The sequence below is a fragment of the Typopeltis vanoorti genome, chromosome 20 (assembly GCF_054136105.1).
Source record: "Typopeltis vanoorti isolate ZY-2024b chromosome 20, IOZ_Tvanoo_1.0, whole genome shotgun sequence".
NCBI lineage: Eukaryota > Metazoa > Arthropoda > Arachnida > Uropygi > Thelyphonidae > Typopeltis > Typopeltis vanoorti.
Genome location: NC_143568.1, coordinates 76,538,806 through 76,560,115, shown reverse-complemented (window position 1 = coordinate 76,560,115; position 21,310 = coordinate 76,538,806). Strand labels below are relative to the sequence as shown.

The window sequence follows — 21,310 nt, the reverse complement described above, 5'->3', positions numbered from 1 at the left end:
CTCTCAAAAAAAGGACTTTCACATGTGTTTAAGAAGTGGATGCAAGGTTGGGACAAATGCATCGCGTCTCATGGTAGTTACTTTGAAAAAGCCATGTAAATGATGACGATTAAAGGTAATCTGTTTTCTGTATAAATATAGTCTTATAACTTATTGAACAGCCTACGTAAAATGAAGATAAAATGATATAATTTCATCCTGACTGGAGTGTTACCCGGGTAAACAAAGTCCCCTGATGTTTTCATCAGAGAACTAGGGCAAACACAGACTTTTCTGTGTTTGCCCTAGTGACTGAAACACTTGCATGCCCCCAACTCAACATCAGTAGAGCTCAAGATAAGCACCATCAACGTAAGAAGCATCAATGAGAAAGGGAACTCACAGAAAAATTAGATAAGTACCACATTGACAAAATAGTTCTTACTGAAACAAAACAAAACAAAAAAAAAAAAATTGTGAGATTCTTCTAAGCAACAAGTACAAATTTTAGATTCAAACAACAATTAGGGAAAGGAAAGTTAGTTAGTGTATTTTAATATTATTATTACATGACACCTCCAGGGAGTCTCTACTCTGCTTCACTAAATACATCTCACCCTCTCCACTACTACTTAATTCTCCTACTATGACACTACTATACCATCCATGCCGTCTACTGCCCATCATCACCATCAACAATATTTTTTTTGTCTGTAAATCTGAAGGCCAATTTGTCTGTACGCAGCATGAAAAACCCAATTTCTAGGAGAAAAAATCCTGCTACCTGCATATGAAATCAGCTAACTCACCTTCAATTGAAAAACACATATAAGAATTCCCTAATCACGACGAGAATCGAACCCAGGCCTTTTCCAATCAATGGGTGTAATTAATCAACGTTTAATGTGTATTACACATTAAACACAAGGGTAATTTTTTTGAATGGTTGGGAATATCAAGTAGACTGATGTGGACAAATATCAGAATGGAGAATCAGTGTTAATAGATAGCAAGTTAAAATTCAGGGGCACTCTTGCCATCACAATGGAAACCAGGAGACCAGACTTGCATACAATAGTCCAAGTGAGATCTTATCCAAGGCCTTGTAAAGAGGCAAAATAACATCATTATCTTTACATGTGAACGTTCATTTCAGAATTTCAATTATCTTTCGAGTTGTATTTGCAATCTTTGCCACATGGTCCCTAAACTTCAATTTCCTACCTATTAACACTCCAAGATCCCTAGCCTCATCATTTTCTTCTAGCCTAATCCTACCAACATAATACGACATTGGATATCTAATCATGCTGAAGTGAATGACTTTACATTTATTCACATTGAACTGACACCCATTTTCCCATGCCCACAATTCCATCCTATTCAAATCACTTTGCAAGTAATGCATATCAGCAGCATTCCTAATTAGCTTACCTATCTTTGCATCGTCAGCAAATAGTGGTATGTTGACTGTCAAATCCTTCCCAATATCATTAATGTACAGATTGAATAACAGTGAACTAAGGAATAATCATTGTGGTACATCACTAGTTACCTTAAATTTTGCAGACTCATCCCCCCATATACCACTTTTTGATATCTGTCACTCAGCCATCCATATTCTCCAATTTATGCAACAGTCTTCCATGCTGTATTCTGTCAAAAGTCTTAGCAAAAAATTCATAAAACGTTTTAAAATTCATAAAACATACATTAAGGGGTTTTTAAAAACATATTTACAATAAGTTTATAACTTATATGAGATCATAAAGATTATTACTCTGTAAAAATTTACAAACCTGGATGATAGTTGATGAGTGATCTGCCTGAGTGTACAGGACTCAGATAGATTATAAAAGTGGATAAAATAATGACTGCACTCTTTGCAAAATGATGGCAGCCAATTAAAATATAAGTGATAAATAGTCCAACATCACAAAACTCACACATACATATATCATCACCTAGTGATTATGCACTCCTAGTGCATAATCACATAAGATGATTATGCACTTCTAGTCTTGCACAGGCTAGACTGCCATAATTTTAGGCTTAATTTGGTAGAGCTTATTATTAGTCTCTTGGTCTCAAGATAACTGTCACCGGGATAGTAATTTTTGCCTGATTATCTGCCAATAAGCTGTGTATGGTATAGGCAGATGGTGGATGTTTGAGAACAAGATGACCTAGCTGCAGTATCCGCAACGTCATCTTGTTTCCCTTAATCCAAACATGGTTTGGAATCCAAGAGAAGCATCCGTCAAAGTGTAGTCTTCATAACTTAAAGGGGGGGGGGGGGGGGGGCAATGGATTCAAGAAAGCACTGAATGTTTCTTCAGCTCTAGACTTCTTATTGCCTGAAGGAAACTTTGTGAATCTAAATATATTATTCACCTTTGGTAGCGATTCAGTCTGACGTATTTCAGTGCAAGCTCTGGTATACAGCTCAGCTGTAAAGGTGCTACACTCTAGTGGGATTTGTGCAGTTGTCTGGAAAGATCCCACTAGGTCCACTGATTTTAAGCCCACCTGGGTGGACAGGCACAAAATCAGATTACTCTGTACTATAAGTTTCTAAGAGCTGCTGTTAGGGATGAACAAGAAGAGTGGAAAATTGCAATAGCCTGCTGAAAGAAAAGCTAAATGCATGTATGATTAACGTGGTGGAAGTGTGTTTGGTGGCATCTGAGCTACGTTGTCTACTGCAATCTCTAGAGCTTGTAGGAGAGCTTTTATCTGCAAACCAAAGGGTTTTATGGCAGTCTGTTGGGTGTTGTTAAGATTTTCCCATTGTATCCCATTCTTAAGAATGATGGTAGTATTTTGTAATGTCAGATAATTTCTCAGCTTTAGATATGTTTCCTGAAGGCAGACCTATACTATATTGGTTTATTTATACTTTTTGTGTGTTAAGACTTAATTGCTAGGAGGACATCATGTTGGAGGTTTAAGAGAGTATTAACAACACTAAGATAGGATTAAAAACTATCTTAATTCTTCCAATATTTTATCACAGTCACTGAGACAGCTTAAGGGAGTACAAATGAATGCTTGTAACACACACACACACACACACACACACACAAAAGGCAATGCAATAATAAATGAAACAAGTGGATCTGACTCTAAAGTCCTATCTAGGTGGAGTGCCATCTATGGATGCTTGTAGGAGGCTGTTAATGAAGTTTCTAAGAATTAATATTTTCCATATTTTGGAAAGTTTTTTGCATCAGTATTTATTTAAATTTGATTGATTCCTGAGTGTAGCTGCAGATTCCAAAAAAACAGTCCTTTTAAAATTTACTGTGATGGAGTTTGTTTTTTTTTCCCCAGAAGATCTTGTGAGTGGTATCCAGTATGTGGTGTAGGACCAGACTGACATACATCAACATATCTTGCAATCTAGATCATAGTTGTGATTGCAGATGTATGTTTTGTGTTCATCTATATGGATGGTGGCTGATCTGTCCAAAGTGTGCCAACTTGCAGGAATGTGCAATTTACATACCCTAGGTACTAAGAGAGAGAGAAAGGTAGATCTTCAGTGGAATGGACAAGGGTAGCAAGTTTCTGGCACTTAAAAGATGTGCAGAGATATTTTTTTAAGGATCTGGCTATTTTTTCAGATGTAACCTGGACATAGGAGATAGTGATGGCATTCCTGAAATACTTCTGAAGAGAAGGCTGAGGATTGATTATTTTTTTTTTATTATGTAAGCAATGTAGCCATTGGATAGGAAAGTGCGTTGTGTATATGGTTGAGTTCTGTTGAAACAGAGATTCCACTAGAACAAAGATTGTAGGCGCTATCAGAGTTTTAATGATGCCATATTACTGGAGAGGGGGGGGGGTTGTGGATGTATCTGCCTGTGTGTGTGTGTGTGTGTGTGGTGGGTTTTCTGTATAAAGAGAACAAGAAGTTACCATTTGGAAGGCATGTCACTAAGGTGTCTAGAAAGGGTAAACTATTGTTAGTTTCCTTTTGCATCGTAAACCAGATTCTTGGATGTAGGCTATTGAGGTGACAGAGGAAGGAGTCTGTGTCTGAGCTATAGGGCCAAATAAGGAACACATCATCTATATATCTTAGCCAGATAGAAGGTTTGAGGGAGAGTAAATCTATGGCTTGTGCTTCAAAATTTTTCATATAAAAATTGGCAAGTGGGGGGGTGAGAGGAGGGAACCCACTGTAGCTCCCCCTGTTTGTAAATTTTGTTCTTCCAACAAAAATATCCAAAATTAATGGCAAAGAAAAGAGATCTAAGATATAAAAAGGGGAAAACTTTTGTTAAGAGTGTTAAGGTGTCATTCAATGGAATATTGGTAAAAAGAGAGGTTACGTCAAAGCTTACCAATATATCTATATTAAGTTAGATTTTCAACAGAGGTTTTAAAATGGGGCAAGTTTTTTTTATTTTGTATATATATATATATAGCATGCAGTATAGTCAGTGGGGGGGGGGGGGGTAAGGGAGTTAACTGTTTTGATAATCTGTAACAGTAGCATCTACTACTGGTCTTAGAGAGGAATTAGGTTTATGAATTTTTGGCAAACTGTATATTTGAGGGGGGGGGACAAGAACTGAAGGGTTTGAGTTTTTTGCACACGTGCACGTGTATGTGATGTCAGTCGGGAGGCCATGAAGATACTTGAAGTATGTTTTTAATTTTTTTTTTTACTTATGTTTTGGTGGGATCATAATTTAGTGGGATGTAGGTAGTGCAGCCTCAGAGAATAATATGCATCTTATAATTGTATTAAGTGGTATTAAGGACAACTTTACCCTTATCTGCTATAACAATACTTTTATATTTTTTTCATAGCTTTCTGAGAGCAGCAGAAGATAGATCACTTTTTTTTGGAGGAGAAGACTTGGAAAGAATACTGACGGCATTAAGTCTGATGTTGCTGGCTATTTTGGGAGCTAAGTTACAGATTCCATGTTCTACATTGTACATTAAGTCTAACACTGGCACTTCCTTCAAGTGCTACAGCAAAATTGTATTTGAGGTTTAGGGTACTGACAGCATCTTCAATGATCCTTGGGGGGGGGGGGGGGGATTTAGAATTACACAGTGTTGTTGGCTATTTTGGCTAGTTTGTTATACTTTTTGACATGCTTATTTTTGTCCTTTAGGAATTCTTTTTGGAAAGATGCTTCTGAAATGTCTGAGAGCTCTGATTCTAACGAGATGATGGCAGTATTGGTAGCAAGAAGGCTCTGTGTAGAGGCTGAAGTGCTGTGAGGACATCATGTTGGAGGCTTAATGGATTTTTACAACACTCAAAGGATTAAAACAGAATTTAATACTTCCTATATTTCATCTCAGTCACTGAGACATCTTCAGGGATTACAAAAAACTAATGTAACATAAACACAAATAACAAACAATACTAAGCCCAACCACGTGGGTGACACTAAAGTCCTAACTAGGTGGACGAAATATAGGAAGTATTAAATTCTGTTTTAATCCTTCATGAGTGTTGTAAAAAATCCATTAAGCCTCCAACATGAAGCAAGAAGGCTGGTGTGCAATCTGTTCTTGCAGTAGTACAAGACTAGCATATTTTTATATACAGAGCCTTTTCTGAATGGAACTTGATTTTTACTTTGATGCAATTAGGTATTATTTTTGTATTCCGGCATCTTTTTAGAAAGGATAGCTGATTTAATTGCCTAAATAAACATAGTTTTGACTTAGTGTATTGTCTTGCCTTGCATGCAATCTGTTCGCCATGAATAATTAGTATTCATGTATTAAGGCAAAAGTACTAGGAAGACATGTTAGAGGTTGAATGGAGTATTAACAGCACTTATAGATACTCTCTATAAGTGTTTCTTTTTCTAATAACTTCTGAATCCTTTTAATTGCAATGAAAATAGACTTCCTGGATAACCAGAGTATGTTTCTCTTCTATTCTCTAATAATTTGTAAAATAAGACTGGTGCTAGATAAGTCTGTTGCTTTCTGACATTTCCAAACTAGAACTGAGACATAAGTCTTGCAAAATTAATAAGTCAGTAAGACAGCCTAGAAAAATAAACTAAAAAAAATAATAAAAAACAAAACAATACAGGACTACTTAAAGGAATAAAGATAAGTAGGAACCAGAAGAGAAAAGTAGTTTTAAAAAAATAGTTTCATGTTCATTAATTCTATTAATTTACATAAGTGAAATGAAGCAGTTTACTCTGTCATACACTTGCTACAGTACCAAACAGAGGGTTTTGCCCTCTTAAGATTTCTACCTAGTCTCTGATGAGAACCCATAGCTTGAAACAGGTATGAGGGCAGTGAAACTTAAATCACTAATAAAAGGCACATATATAGGCTCTTGGGCAGAATTCATGTCTTTTAAGTAGTACTAAGTCAACTCCAATGCCAAGCATTGTATTCCCATAACCTTTCGAAACTTTCTAAGTTTCTCTACGTTCAGCTATGAAATAAGGATCGGCTTATAATATCCCCTATTCTTATTAAGTTACATATTATTTATTTTGCTATACATTACTGTTAGATAATGTTTAACAAACACTTACCTCTTCAGGGCACAGCTCATGTGTGCAATTCATAAAGTGACTGCACATGAGAGGAAATGCAACAATGTACCTTGTCTGTGCTGGAAATTCTAAGCACATATGAAACTGGTCTTCAAATATCTTACTATAGAAACTTTAGGGAATAAAGAAAATGGAGTTAAGTATTGTAATGCATACAACAATAACACTGCTATTAGAACAATAGTGCTAGGGAATTTTTGCAGTATAACTTCTTAGAATGAAGAGAATACATCTCTCTCTCTCTCTCTCTTTCTTAATCAGGAGTAGAAATCATAAAATTTCTACTCCTGAAAAAAAAAGAAAAAATAAATAACAATAAATAAATAAATAAATAAAGATAAAAAAAATAAATACAAAATTTAATAAAGAAATAAAAAAAACTTTCCAGTATCAATAAGGTTATGACAATGCTCTATTTAATGATGAATCCAAGTTAAATGTTTCTACTCCTGAAAAATAAATACAAAATTTCAATAAAAACAAAATTAACTAAAGGAATGGATGGAAGGCAAGACAATTCCATTATATAAAGGTGAAGCTAGGATTGATGCAATTAATAAAGTATCTCTGGGTTGGTTATTAAGGTATGGTCAGAGTCTACATCCAGAAGTAGACAGCACTTTGATCCTCCATAGAGAACAGCATGGCTTTATTAACAGGATGCTTTTTGCAATGCACTCATATTCTATAATATAGTGACAGCAGTTGCACATGGGAGAAGGGTGTCTATCATTCAGCATTTATCAAACCCACATACCGACCAAAATAAATCGAAGCTTGACTGACTGACTGGAGTTGTGTACCACCTCAAACAGAGAAAAAACTAGGGATAATCAACATCCTAATGAAAAAGATCTATAACAATTTGCTTCAATGAGAAGGTTTTCAAAACAGAATTAAACTTTATCAAATCAACCTTTAGGAAAAAGGCAGATATAATTGCACTGGCAGATAAGCAGATAAGTTAAAGTTCATTGCAATACTGAAATGAACTTTAACATGTAAAGATAAGGATGTCATTTTGCCTCTTTACAAGGCATTGATAAGACCTCACTTGGACTATTGTGCACAGGTCTGGTCTCCTGGTTTCCATTGTGATTCTGATACAGTGGAGAGAGTGCAAAGAAGAGTATTAAAAATGATATCAGGATTGTGGAATACTGATTATGAAGACAGATTGAGAAATTGTAGACTGCAGATACTAGCAAATAGGAGAAAGAAGGCTGATGTGATTGAGACTTACAAACTTTGGAAAGGGTTCTACAGGATTTCAGTTGATGGAATTTTTCATTTTATGGAGAGTGGGCAAAGGACAAGAGAGCGCATTCTTGGAAACTGAGAATGAATGCTGCTAAGAATGGGAGTGAGGGCTAGATTTTTCTCTCATAGGGTGATGCATGATTGGAATGGATTGCCATTGGATGCTGTGTGTGCAAGCAGTGAAATAATTTTGTTAAATGCTCATCAAGAATCCATAATAAAGGAATTCCCAGAAATATTGTCTCCTTACTCAAGCTTTTTCCCTCATTACTTCCCTCCTTCCTTTTTCTCCCACCTCTCAAAACTTTCTTACTCTTTTCTTCCATGGCACATACTTGCTTTTCAAAATTCTCTAGCTTCTCTTTGACCCTATGAAAGATTAAGATTGCACTCATAAGTGAAATCACCACACCGCTATCTCCCTTCTTACATGACTTCTAACACTTTAACAACACTTTTTCACCATTTTTGTTTATCACACACATACAATTCATTTAGCAAATACATTGTGCATACACTGCATCTCACAAAGTGTCATACTGAAGTACCTGAACAAATATATTGCCCACCACCACTGTCTTGATTTGCTGTGGCAGCATCAGCTATACTATAACTGCATACAAAAAAAAAAAGATTTATAAGCCTATAAAACAAAGTCTACAAATAATTATACGGCAAGTTAAAACTATAAACTAACAAAAATTACACAATATCACTAATTAAAAACCAAATTAGAACATATCTTTTTAGAGAAACAAGCCGTGCCAACTTTATGTGCCACTGTGGTCCCATCTTTATCACACAATGATGTTGCCCACCATACTGTTTCCTTAGGAGGGCTGAAGTTGGTCCTATCTTTGCCTTACAAAGACTGATGAGGTATATATACCTTTGTTATAAATATCCCCATAATAATTACAAGGAAAAGAGAAGATTAGGAAAGACAGTTTTTAGGAACACAATCAGTATTATGATTGGTTGTGCACAATACCACTAACCCATTAATGGAGAGGAAAACTATGCATCACTTACAATTTTTTTCTTTTATTAGGGGGATGGAGGGAAAGGAAGCAAATTATACTTGGCAAGAAATTATATTCTTGTTTGCATCCTTATTTTACCAAAGCATGAGCAAGCAAAAAATAAAGGGTACTTGTATACAGAGCAGCTGACATCATATCAAACTACCCTAGTATCCCACAATATGAAAGTACACTCATCCTATAAGGAACAACATTAGACATACCAAAGAAGACTGGGTGCTGTCATGTTATGACATTATGAATTTAAAAAAAGTAATTAAAATTACTTTTTTTAACATTAAAAAAGGTAAACAGACAAAGAGTGTAGGATGAATATCAGAATGTATATTGATATTTAACACTCTATTATCAAAAATTAGCTGAACTAAAAAAAACATGGGGAAAAAAATCATAATTTGTAACAGAAAATATGTAATCATTCAGTACAAAAAATGAAATAAATACTTTCAACAAACTAGCAAAATGAATGATTGCAATGTCAAGTGACATCACTATCTTTAACTCCATAGACTCATAACCATCCATACTGTTTACTGTTAAGATATTTTTATACAAGAAAACACTTACCAGAAAATTGACAGGTCTGATGTTTCCACTAATATTTCATCAAGGAAATCAACCATCTTTGTGTGAAATACAATAGTATTCATTATAGATGCTAAATCACGATGATCATGCAAATTAAGAGGATATTTGCTGACACTGCTGTAAGCCTGAAAAGTAATATTTTTTTTTTTAAAGGTGAAGACTACTCAGAAATTAAATCTTATTTCATCCATATCTAATACATCTAATACATTTCATGCATGTGTATACACACACATACCTTACACACCTTTCTTCCTAAACTTTATCTGAAATTGTTTTGTTTTCAACAAACTTGTAACATCAATATAACATGAATGCTTTAGTAACAATGTTGTGTTATTTTTACTTTTTATTTTTTTCACTCATATGCAACAATTTCTCTCTCCATGAGTAGACATGCTTATTTGTTGAGGTTGTGAGCAAGGAAAGTGAGTATGGGTATGTTATAGTGCACAGCAATACTAATGTTAAAAAAAGAGTGCTAATAAAAGTGTACGTGAAGGTTACAGGAATGGAAAAAGAAGATGAACATAGAAAATAAAGTTGTAGAAAAAGATGATGGGATTGCAAGTTTCAAGTCTTCAAAGAGTGCTTCACAACAGTAATTATAGAGTGAAGAGACTTGAAAAGCAAACATTAAGCATCAAGAAAGTTAAATCAAGGAAACAGAATGCAAGAAAAAAAAAAAGAAACAAAGAAGGTTGGAAAGGATATAAATGACTGGGGAAGGGGGGAGGATATGAAGTTGTATGGAGATTTTGTAATTAGATGGATATGCTAGGTCAGTGCTTTCCAAGGTGCATCCCCAGAGGTATGTGAAAAGTCTTGAGAGGGTACAAGGCATTTGTATTTTTGGAATTTCTGATTTTCATAATCTGATTTTTCCTTCCTTATCATGCTGATCACCTTTCTTATCTGATCTTTGTACTGCTTATGAGCTTGTTCCTTATATTTCCTCCACAACATTTTCTTTCTCTCTTTTCCCCTGCCCCAGTTTATGCTTAATGGCTTAACTCATCCATCTAACTCCAACCCATGTTGTTTATTTTTTAACGGTATATATTAAAACACAGAAAAATAAGTAAATAATTAATTTATTAACTTATTGCTGATATTTCACTGGTGTTATAACCAGCATCTTCAGAGCACAAAAACACAGTTTGTCACAATACGCGAGACTATAACAACATGGTGTAATCAACAGACTAGTTAAACAAAATTGTTTAACTAGTTCATTAAAGAAGTTTTGTTGTATTTCATTTTTTCAACTAACGGCTATCCGCTTTTTCGACCGCAAAACTCTAACCCTGATTAAAATTATTTAAATTATTAAAAAAAAAAAAAAAAAGAAAAGAAAAACCAAAATAAAAACACATATTAAAGAAAATTTTCCTATATTACCTACAACTTACCTATTATCAAATGAAATCCAGAACAAAAAAATGTAACACTAATATTACCACTCATAGTCGATCAAATGACCAGAGACTGTAGCCGTCGCGACGAATTTTTTGTATTTATTGATAGTGCAACAATGGTGCATTTCCAAGAACTTAATGTTGCAAGTTCTTGGAAATTCGCCGAAAAATAAGGCATTATTATTTATTCAAATACCCAGTTCGGGAGTTTTGATAATGTGTTTGTGTTTTAATGAATACAGACATTGTTTAGTAAATAAAATCATTTCCAAATTCCCGTTCGTAAATTGAGTTTATGTTTTGTGAATTCTGCTTTATGCATTTATTTTTGATAATAATAATAATATATGTAAGTGTTTATTATACAATTTCAAAATATTTACGAGAAAAAGTATATACCACCATTCATCATCTATCCTTTCATAAAGAATTTTAATAACCAGCTCGCCCGACTTAAAAACATTAACAACCGGCTCGCTAAATTTGAAAAATTTTAAAACCGGCTCATACGAGCCAGTCCCAACACACCACTGGTCATAACCCTGCACATAATATCACTAAGTGATATTAAGTGCAGGGAGACTGAAGATGTTGCAGATTAAGCATAACATTAATGAGAATATGCTACTTGTGTGTAAGATGGAAAACAGCAAGTTAAACTGTAGAGGCACCCTAAGGTGGTTAAATCATCACATAAGATAACTGCAAAGTTGAGGAAAACACTAACTTGCAAGAATAAGGAAGTTATTATCTCACTTTACAAGGCTGTGATAAGACCAAATCTAGATGAACAAATCTGTCTGGGTTTCAAAGGATGAGGAAATATGAAAAGATTCAAGAATGGGCAACCAAAATAGCTAGGCTGTGAAATTTTGCATATGAAGATAGAGTGCATGAATGAGGTCTTTAAAGTCGGTGGGAGGAATGGGAGAGAAGGAGCATACAAGTTAGTAAGGGAATCTTACAGATGATACAGTGGAAATTTTGCAGCTTTCATGACAGGAGGGGGAAGGACTCAGGATCATTCCTATGAGCTGAGTAAGTGTGTAGTTAGGAAGCTTGAGAGTTCCAGGTTCTTCTCATGGCATGTAGTGAGTGAATGGAATAAGCTGTGAATGTATCACAGTGAACACGTCTTTGGTGAATGTTTCAAAGGTGGGGTATGAGAGGTACTTAGAGAGCACATGACCTCTGAAGGACCTTTCCTCAACAAATCCCTGACTCTCTGGTGGTGTCCTTAATTAATTAATGATATATAATATATATATATAAACATAAATAAGATAAACAACTAACCTGTAACCGGAACCAATCCAGCCTTAGTCCTCGAAAATCAAAAATTTCATTATCCTCCACTGCAAGTGAAATATTTTTTTGGAAATGGTTCATTATTTGATGCATAAATCATAAATTCGTTTTAAACAAAATTAAAAATTATAATAATGATAATTTCAAAAATTAAAAATGTCATTACAATTTTATATATACCTTCAAATCAAAAAATTAGAATAATCAAAGAAAATGTGTTGAATGATTTGCAATTCTAATTTATTGCATAGAAAATAATTATTACCAAATATAAATTTAGAATAATCTAAATCTACCTACTTTGTAGATTATATAACGATGTAAACACATAAAAATGTAATATAAATTATAAGAAAACTGTTATTTAAAAACATCACAAAATTAGAATAATTTTTAACGTGGTTCAAAATATTAAAAATTTTTCCCGATTGGTTTTGAGAGCATAGAAATAGTAATACATTTCAGTAGCTGCAGGACTGATTTGTGTGTGAGGAATCGTTTGCGCATGGATTTCAGTTATCATTTGCTAAGAATGGGTCGAACGAGTGACATGTCGGAAGTTAGGAAGTTTCGTATGGTGTCTCTGCACAAAGAAGGCCAAACTCAACAGTTTATAGCTAAGGAATTGAAATGTTCTCAAGCAAGTGTGAGCAGAGTATTGAGAAAGTATTCTAATAACCAGTTTTCAAAATAATCACTGCAATAGCAGTCTAAAGGTAATAACTATATGAGAGGAGATTGAAGAATATCATGAAGAAAAACTGCTTCTGAAGTGCAAGTTATTCCACAGGAAATGGAAAGAACTAGGTGTGAATGTGTCTAAATCTACGACGTTGAGACGACTTCACAAATTGGGTTTTGAATGTCATGTGCCTAAGAGGAAGCTACTTATTACTTCCAAGCAAAAGGCAGCTAGAGTGCAATGGTGTAAGCAAAGACTGTTGTGGAGTCAAGAGGACTGGGAAAAAAAGTACATTTTAGCAATGGAAAAATGTTTTGTGTGTCCCATGGTCATCAAGGGATATATGTTTGACGTCTTAAGCAAGAAGCATTTGATAAAGAATACATGAAAGGTTTGGTAAACTTTGCAACCTCTGTCATGGTATGACCGCAGAGGGTCCAGATAGGCTGTGTGTTGTATACAAAAGAGTCAATTCCAAAGTGTACCAAGAAATTCTTGAGCACTTTGTGTTACCAGCATCAGAAGATTTATGTGATGGTGATTGCCTTTTTCAGAAAGATTCAGCTTCTTATTGCACTTCTAAGACCACTAATAGTGGTCTTGGAAGTGCAACATCATTGGACTCATTTATGAGCCAAACTGAGCTCCTCTGGACACCATTAATAATTTTTAGGGAGATTTTAGGTGCACCACCCCAAAACAGGAGAACAGTATTTTAAGGATGGACAGATTTGGGATTTTACAGTTAGCATCTTCAGCAGAAGAGAATGTGTAGTATTTTAGATGCTGAGGAAGCTATTGATATGTTGTGTTTATGCCAAGGAGAGGTTAGAGGTAAATGTCAATCCAAGCAGAGAGATAGAGATCTGATCTGCATAGTGATATGTGTGTATTACTGAAGGTAAGTGGAACTGAGATCCCCTTTTGTGATAGAAAAGACAAGACTGTATTTTGATGGCATTAAGGATGGTATGGAGATCAATTTTTAAGGCACATGTTGAAGACAATCTCAAAGCTTGGGATAACTGAGCACTGTATGGTTTGTCAAATGAACGCTTGAGAGATTACTGATGAAACAAGGACAGAACAGTGGCAGAAAATTGTCAAGAGGAATGCAATCAGAAGCATATCAATACCTGAAGTAGAAAAAACCATCAAGAACCTGAAATGTGGAACAACTGCAGTAGATGATATTTGACCAGAAATGTCCAAATATGGAGATATAAAAGTTTTAGATGGCTACACTACATGGTTCATTACCGGATGACTGGCATAGAACTCTCACAATAGCCATCTATAAGAAGATTGGTGCTGCTACTTCTTAGAGAAGCTGGGTTCAAGTCAAATTTTCACTTTAAAACAAACAGTTGGGAAATCATCAAATATAACTGCAGTTTGTATTTAAGATTTGTAGATATGGAAAATGAATAAAACAAGGTACTACAAGAAAAGTTGCTCAAACACTACAGTTATATGGTGTAAATGGTACATTGTACTGAGCAATAACACAGTCTATATTTGAGTGGTAAGTAACACTTAGAATTGATGGAGATACAGGAAGATGATTTGCAGGTGTGTGTGTGTGTGTTTGTGTGCACACATTATTTCCACTGTTTATCTATATGGAAGAGCCTGTGTAGCTCAGTGGATGTAGCGTTTGCACACCACGGCGCTTGACCGCACAAAGGAAGCCTTTGTTTCGAATATAATCATCAACTAGAGGAAATTTTTTTAAGCTTTTTTTCGACCGGTTCCTGAGTTAGTTGATCTCTGGCACGGACAAATGGGTTTTTTTTCTCCTGGAAACTCAGGTTTTTCGTTCCGTAAATTCAAGAAAATCGACTGTAGAACCCACGTTATTTCAAACATTAAATATATTGTGTTAGGGTTATGGACCACGAGATGGCGGCACTTGTTGAGCTGTCTCTCTTCACTGCGTGCCACTTAATTAGGGATAGCCTTGGGTCAGCTATCTCTGATTGGCTGCCAGTAGAGACTAAACTGCGCACTCAGTCTCCAAAAGTCAGATAGGGCTAAATGGCCTCGCCTACTCCCTATATGGGAATAAAAAGGTGTTAGCCGATAGCTGAGCTGATTATCTATATGGATCACATTATAACGAAAATGTGGAATTAGGCCTGACATCAAAATTGGAGATATTCAATTCAGTTCTTCACTTTGTGCAGATGATATTATGCTCCTAAAGAAATCCAATACAAGCCTACAGGATTTCCACACTAAACTTAATAACTGTTGTAACCAATTTAGTATGAAAATCAACATTAAAAAGACAGACTTCAAAAATAGGGAAAAACACTGAAAACATCAACTACATCCTGAATTGGGAAACTATAGAACAAGCAAAATATATTACCTATTCAGGCACAATTTTAGTGAAGATAGCAAACTAAATATGGAAATAGACAATAAAATTAGCAAGGTTGGTATGGTAGGGAGTCAACTGAATAAATTTGTACAGAATAAGAGAGAAATTAGTCAAAACAGTGAACTAACTGTAGACAGTGTTCAAACCAATTTTAACTTATGGATCTTTGTGCTGGGTTAGAAATAAAAGACTTGGACACTGCAGATTAGAGTTTTGAGAAAAATTAGAGGAGTGAACAGATGACATTAATGGCAGAATCATATTAAGAAGGAACTTGATATTGTTAGCATTCAAGAATGGGCATGTGTGGAGTTAATCTAAGGTGGTATGGTCATCCTGCAGAACATTAAATTAATTATGTAAATAATTAGGAAATGTTTTATACACACACACACACACACACACACACACACACACACACACAGTAATACCCTGCATTATAACACTTCGCTTTACAACAATCCGCTTACAAGATGCTTTTCAAGTGTGATCAATGCTGCATTCATTTACGACAGTTTTAGCAAGATGATGCTGCCCATAAATCAACCAATGTACAGTTTCACAAATGATTTTTATGATGTTGTCGCTCACTGCATCTCTATGTGTATTGGCGTTTCACTATTATTAGTAAACTCTTATAACTATTATTTTGTTGTTGTTAATAATAATATATAAAATTCAAAGTAAAGGTGCTGTTGCTTCCACTGAAAAGAAGATACAGAAATCTATTATATTAGATAATAAGATTAAAATGATTAAATTTGTTGATGGTGTATTTAGAAGAGGCCACACGCTAAACTTACCTCCCACTGATAGATATTGTTAAAGTCATTAAAAACAAAAATAAAGTGAAAAGCTAAACTAGTTTGCTGGCCTAGTAGTTAATAATAGTTAATAGTAGTAATTTGCCTAGTAGTGGCTGAGGTCCAAATTCCACTGTGGACATGGATGCTTGTGATTGTGTTTAGATGCGAGATGAATTTCATCGTCTGGTCTGAGATCATTGCCCTGCTTATTGGAGGCATGAAGTGGATTGAAAAAAAAATTCCATGTTTGGTCTCTAGAGCAGTGTTTTTGGAATATATAAAAATTAAAAAAAAAATAAACAAATAAATATATATATGTGCAGGTAGTCCTCGACTTATGACATATGACGATTCACACTTACGACGGGTAAAAATTATTATTAAAAATTCTCTAATTTCACTTTATCTAATTTCATTTTGTCACATATGCATACATATATCACATTACTTTTGTATGCACATTGCAGTGTCGCCGTTAGTCGACAAGCAAAGCCAATCACCGATACACAATAGCTACTGTTATGATTCACCCACTTCTAACTTATCACAGCCTTTGGCAGGTTAGTTGCTAATCAGTTGTTGATGTGCTCATTTCTCTAGTTGCTAGTAAGTCGAGGACTAACTGTATATATATTTATAAAATTGATAAAAAATAAATCCTTAGTCCACCCACAGTACAAAATGTACTATACGTTTGCAAATAACCTTTCATGGGTAGAAGCAACTTAAAATAAGTTAATACTATAGTTATCAGTAAACATGACAGTGTTATGGCTGAAATGGAAAAACTTTTAATGGCACCGGTTGATGATCGAACTAGTCAGCAAGTTCCCTTGAACCAAGTTATTCAGAATAACATTTTTGTTTACAAAAATTATTCTAGTTTTTGTTTACATAACTGATGTAAATAAATGCTTTGTATATGTCAGTTACGCATATATATGACCATTATTAAAAATATTATTAAACCTTTACATGTATGCACAAACTAAAAAAAAAAACACAAAGCAGTGATTAGCTATATGGTGAAATTTGCTATACAACAGTGGTCTGGAACCTAATGTGCAGTACAACCAGGGTATGCCTATATATATACACCCACACCCACTGCTCAAAACAATTAGGGGATATTTTAGTTTCTGTTGGATAATTATAAATTTCTGCAAATAATTATAATTATTGAATAAATGTTTCTTACTTATGGATAGGATGTAATTGATGAGATATTGTTTAAATAATCGATATTTATTACAAATTTAACAAATTATACATTTTAGTGTGAAATAATATGAACAAGAATAACAACAAGAATAGCCAAAAACGCTTTGTTAATTTTTAATACGGCATATGGTCTCCATTAACAGCCAAAACAGCGGTACATCTTGACTGCATGGACCAGATAAGATAATCAAACAGTTCTTGTGGGATATTTCCCCACTCTTCTGTGAGAGCAATTTCGAGCTCTTGAAGCGATCGTGGTTGCACCAGTCAAGCAGAACCACACCTACCTAAAGCATCCCAGGCATGTTTGATTGGACTGGCATGTTCTTCTAGCAAGTAATGGCAAATAATGATCGTCTCTTGGAGTTGTTGATGATGAGCAACCTTGTCTTCGGCAAACATTTCCTGTCTCCAGAAAACGATTCCAAAGTCACAAAATTATGCTTTGAGATACACGACACACTTGAGCGCCAACTTGCTGCATTTGTCCAGCTTATAATTGACTAATGGTGCTTTCCGAGCTACAGATTCAGGGATATCATGTTGCTTTGCCATTTTTAACAAAATAACGGGTGGTAGGTGACACAAGTTTACAATTGTTAGATCTTTAATAAGGACCTTTTCATCAAAAGGATCATTCATTCAAGATTTAACAAGAATACAATAATAACCAAGAAATACTTGTACTGTTAGTAAAGAAACAAATTGTTAATAGAGAACATAATTGAATTACCTTAAAATGAAGTACAAAAGAGGAGGAATTTGTCTGTCTAAATAGAAATATTGTTGTTTGAAAACACTAGTAAGAAAAAAATACTCCATGCAAAATGTATGTCAGTGCAAACAAAGGCCCAAAGGTTGCGTGTGAGTTACCTATGATAAGCGTAACACGAAGCAAAGGCATTCGTGGAAAGCGAATTGAATTCGCATTCCCCAAAAAGAGGAGAAGAGTTGCGACTCTTCTCTCTCTTGAGGAGAGAGACAACAGGGCGCAACAAGAGATAATAAATGCGGGTTCGCATGGGTTTCAATCCCCCGTGTTTTCTGTTCCTGTTTTCATTCGGACCTATGATGCTGACCAGCAGAAGGGAATTCTACAACATTGGACGGCAAGTTTCTCCCCATTGCTAACTGGAGAGTATCGGGCGAGCTGTACGCGAGATGATGGCATCCACCGACTCGGGCCATCGGTAGAAGTGCTACTGAAATGAGACAACAGAAGGTTCCTCCAGGGAGACAGGCAGTCAGATGATAGTGACCAGCGAGACGAGCGTTGCCCAGCAGAGTGCAGAAAATGGTTGTACGTGACAAGCGAAGTGACCTCCACGCGGACGCAACCCACTGAAACAGTATAGTATCTAACAGTAAGGGATGAAGGGGACATGGTAACCTCATGCGGCGGTGGTAATGTAAAGAATTTTCTTATTTTATTAACAATTAGCATTAGAGTTAAAGGGTGAATCAATTTCTAGTTGGAAGAAAAATGGACAATTGCCTAGAGAACTTTTTTTTGAATGACTTATATGCATTGTAACTTGTTAGCTCCATTGGACTGGTAATTGGAGGACTTATGTTCTTGTGTGAGACCTAATTAATGTGATGGGGGTCTGTGTTAACATTTGGAGTTAAAATTGTAAACTTATATTTTCCCATGCTAAGTGTGTTTTAATTGACCCAGAGGATATGAGTTATATGTTCATTTATGATTGTCAGTTGATTTAGTATAGGTATTGTGATAAGCTTTTGATATGTTTAAACCTAATTGTAAAACTCATTAGATCTTTAATAAACATGTTTTACTATGTAAGCCTGAGTTTTGCTTGAGCATGAGACTAATTAACCACTCATAAAAGTTTGAACCTATGCATAAGGGGAAGGTAAAGATTAATTAGAAAGGATAGGGCCATGACTGCAAACTGAGATCTCTACAGACGCTATATATATTTAACGAATTTAGGTAGCTATTAGAACTCTGGGAAAGTTTCTCTGAGCAAGAATTCTTCTGTCCTAGGACTCTGACTGGCACAGCTGTCAGAGTTCGAAAAGGAGATGGCCCCAGAGAGATAGACTGGAGATCTCATTCTGAGTTGACACAAGAGGGGATTAATAATAACATAGATTTAAAGAAAAACCACGATGTAACACAATTGAAGTAATAATTATGCACTATGGAAGTGAGTACAACAAGCCAAGCTTTTATACCCCCCCCCCCGCGTACAAAATCGTACTTAGTATTGTACGATTTTGTACACAGCTGTGTGTTCTACACTGTTGTATATTAAAAATATTTTTAAATAAATGTGTTACATTTGTAAATTATTTTTATAACTTTATAATTTACAAGAAAACCAAAACATCCCCTAATTGTTTTGAGCAGTATATATATATATATATATATATATATATAAAGAGTAATCTCTTAATTATTTGCCCTTCAAATAACCAACCCTTGAATAGATTATTGTGTCAAATGACTTCTGAAACAGCATAACGTAATTATACCTTCCATCCAAACATGATCGGATTTCTCTTTTTGGACTGACTTGTACCTCTGATCTTTCCTGGCACAACTATATTTCAATTATAGCTTCTGCAGCCATCAAAAACACTTGTAGTACTTTTTCCCACAGGACACTACTTCACACCTTCGCAGCTGCTAACCCTATACAAAGCCCAAATCCACCCAGCCATGGAATATTGTTCCCATATTTGGGATGGTGCACCAAAATCCTCTCTAAGATTGCTTCACTATCCAGAAGAGAGCAATCCAGCTAATTAATGATCCCTCTCTCACAGACGTTCAGTTTCTGCATTATGCCTCTTCTACAGATACTTTCATGGACAGTGCTCTGCTGAATTGGCACTATTATTCCCCCACTCTCCTCCAAAATGATTAAAACAAGAGTCACTGCTAACCAACCCTTTTACAGTCCACCTTAAAACTCATCAAACTAACATCATTGCCTCCTCTTATTCCATCTACTTCTGTCCTTTGGAACAGTCTCCCTCACTGCCTTCCCCAAACATTACAACCCTCAGCTGTTCAAGCAAAATGTGAACAGACTCCTCCTCTCTTCTATTCCTCTTGCCCACTCACAGCACTAGCATACTATAGGTCTTGTGACCTTTCGCGAGTGGATCAGATATATGTATAAAATCCAACTGGCAAGTTGCTTTTTTACTGTGGTTGGATAATTGAGGAACTACTGTGTGTGTGTTATAGATATATATTATAAATATAAATAATATGTATATATTTAACATCCTTAAGGATTAGGTAAGAAATAATATTAATATCACCTTGTTTCACTGACAAAGCTGAAATGGCATTGCAAACAGATGACAATATTACAGAATCTTCTTCTGGCATAACAGAAACACTCTAAAATATAGGGGAAAAATGTAACAAAATAAATCTTACATCTATTGACACTTGTGTTTCAGAATATTTTAAGTTAAAGAAAAATTGTACATGTATTTTTAAAGTGAGGAAATTTTCTAAACAAGGTTACAAAAGTGCCAAATGAAAGTAACAAAAAGAAAAACAGAACTGCAAATGATAAAAATACAGTAGAAAAACTTAATTTTGTCTCTCTCAATTAAAAAAGTCACCATGGCATGTTTTAATAAAATGCTACCCCTTTCCTCCCTCCCTCCCTCCTTCCTTCTTGAATGCAGTTTCCAATTTATTTATCCTTTGTTCTGTCAACAATATTAGCATACTATAACTTATTATGGTGATGTATGTTGCCAAAAAATAGTTATGAGATGTAAAATTTGCAATTTTTAAAAAGCAAATCAAAATCATATGGTAGATAGTTTTTTTGGGGGAAAAGTATGCTGATTAGTGTTAGAGATATCCACCTGACATATGTATGCGGTTACTTTATATTGTGAAGAAATGGATACCATGTGTGTGTACACAAGGGAAGGCTGCAAAGTTCTGATAAATGCCTAGAAAAAAATAATGGTTTGTGCAACAAGGAAAAGTCCTTTTTCTCAGAGGATTGCAAATGATGCAGCAGCAGTATTGTAACAAGTGTCTAACATTTGTTA

The 21,310-nt window shown here is 35.0% G+C and overlaps 1 protein-coding gene across 6 annotated transcripts in view; it reads right to left on the bottom strand.

Annotated features, from left to right (window-relative positions):
- The window catches only part of Hem (Nck associated protein 1 Hem), a 393,688-nt gene that overhangs the window by 205,992 nt on the left and 166,386 nt on the right, over window positions 1-21,310 (bottom strand). For all 6 annotated transcript variants that reach the window (XM_090409885.1, XM_090409889.1, XM_090409887.1 and 3 more), the window contains 4 exons: window positions 20,555-20,636; window positions 12,148-12,206; window positions 9,413-9,558; window positions 6,522-6,654 (listed from right to left, as the gene is read on the bottom strand). In XM_090409885.1, the coding sequence (XP_090266011.1) occupies window positions 6,522-6,654; window positions 9,413-9,558; window positions 12,148-12,206; window positions 20,555-20,636 (420 nt within the window). The remainder of the gene's footprint in view (window positions 1-6,521; window positions 6,655-9,412; window positions 9,559-12,147; window positions 12,207-20,554; window positions 20,637-21,310) is intronic.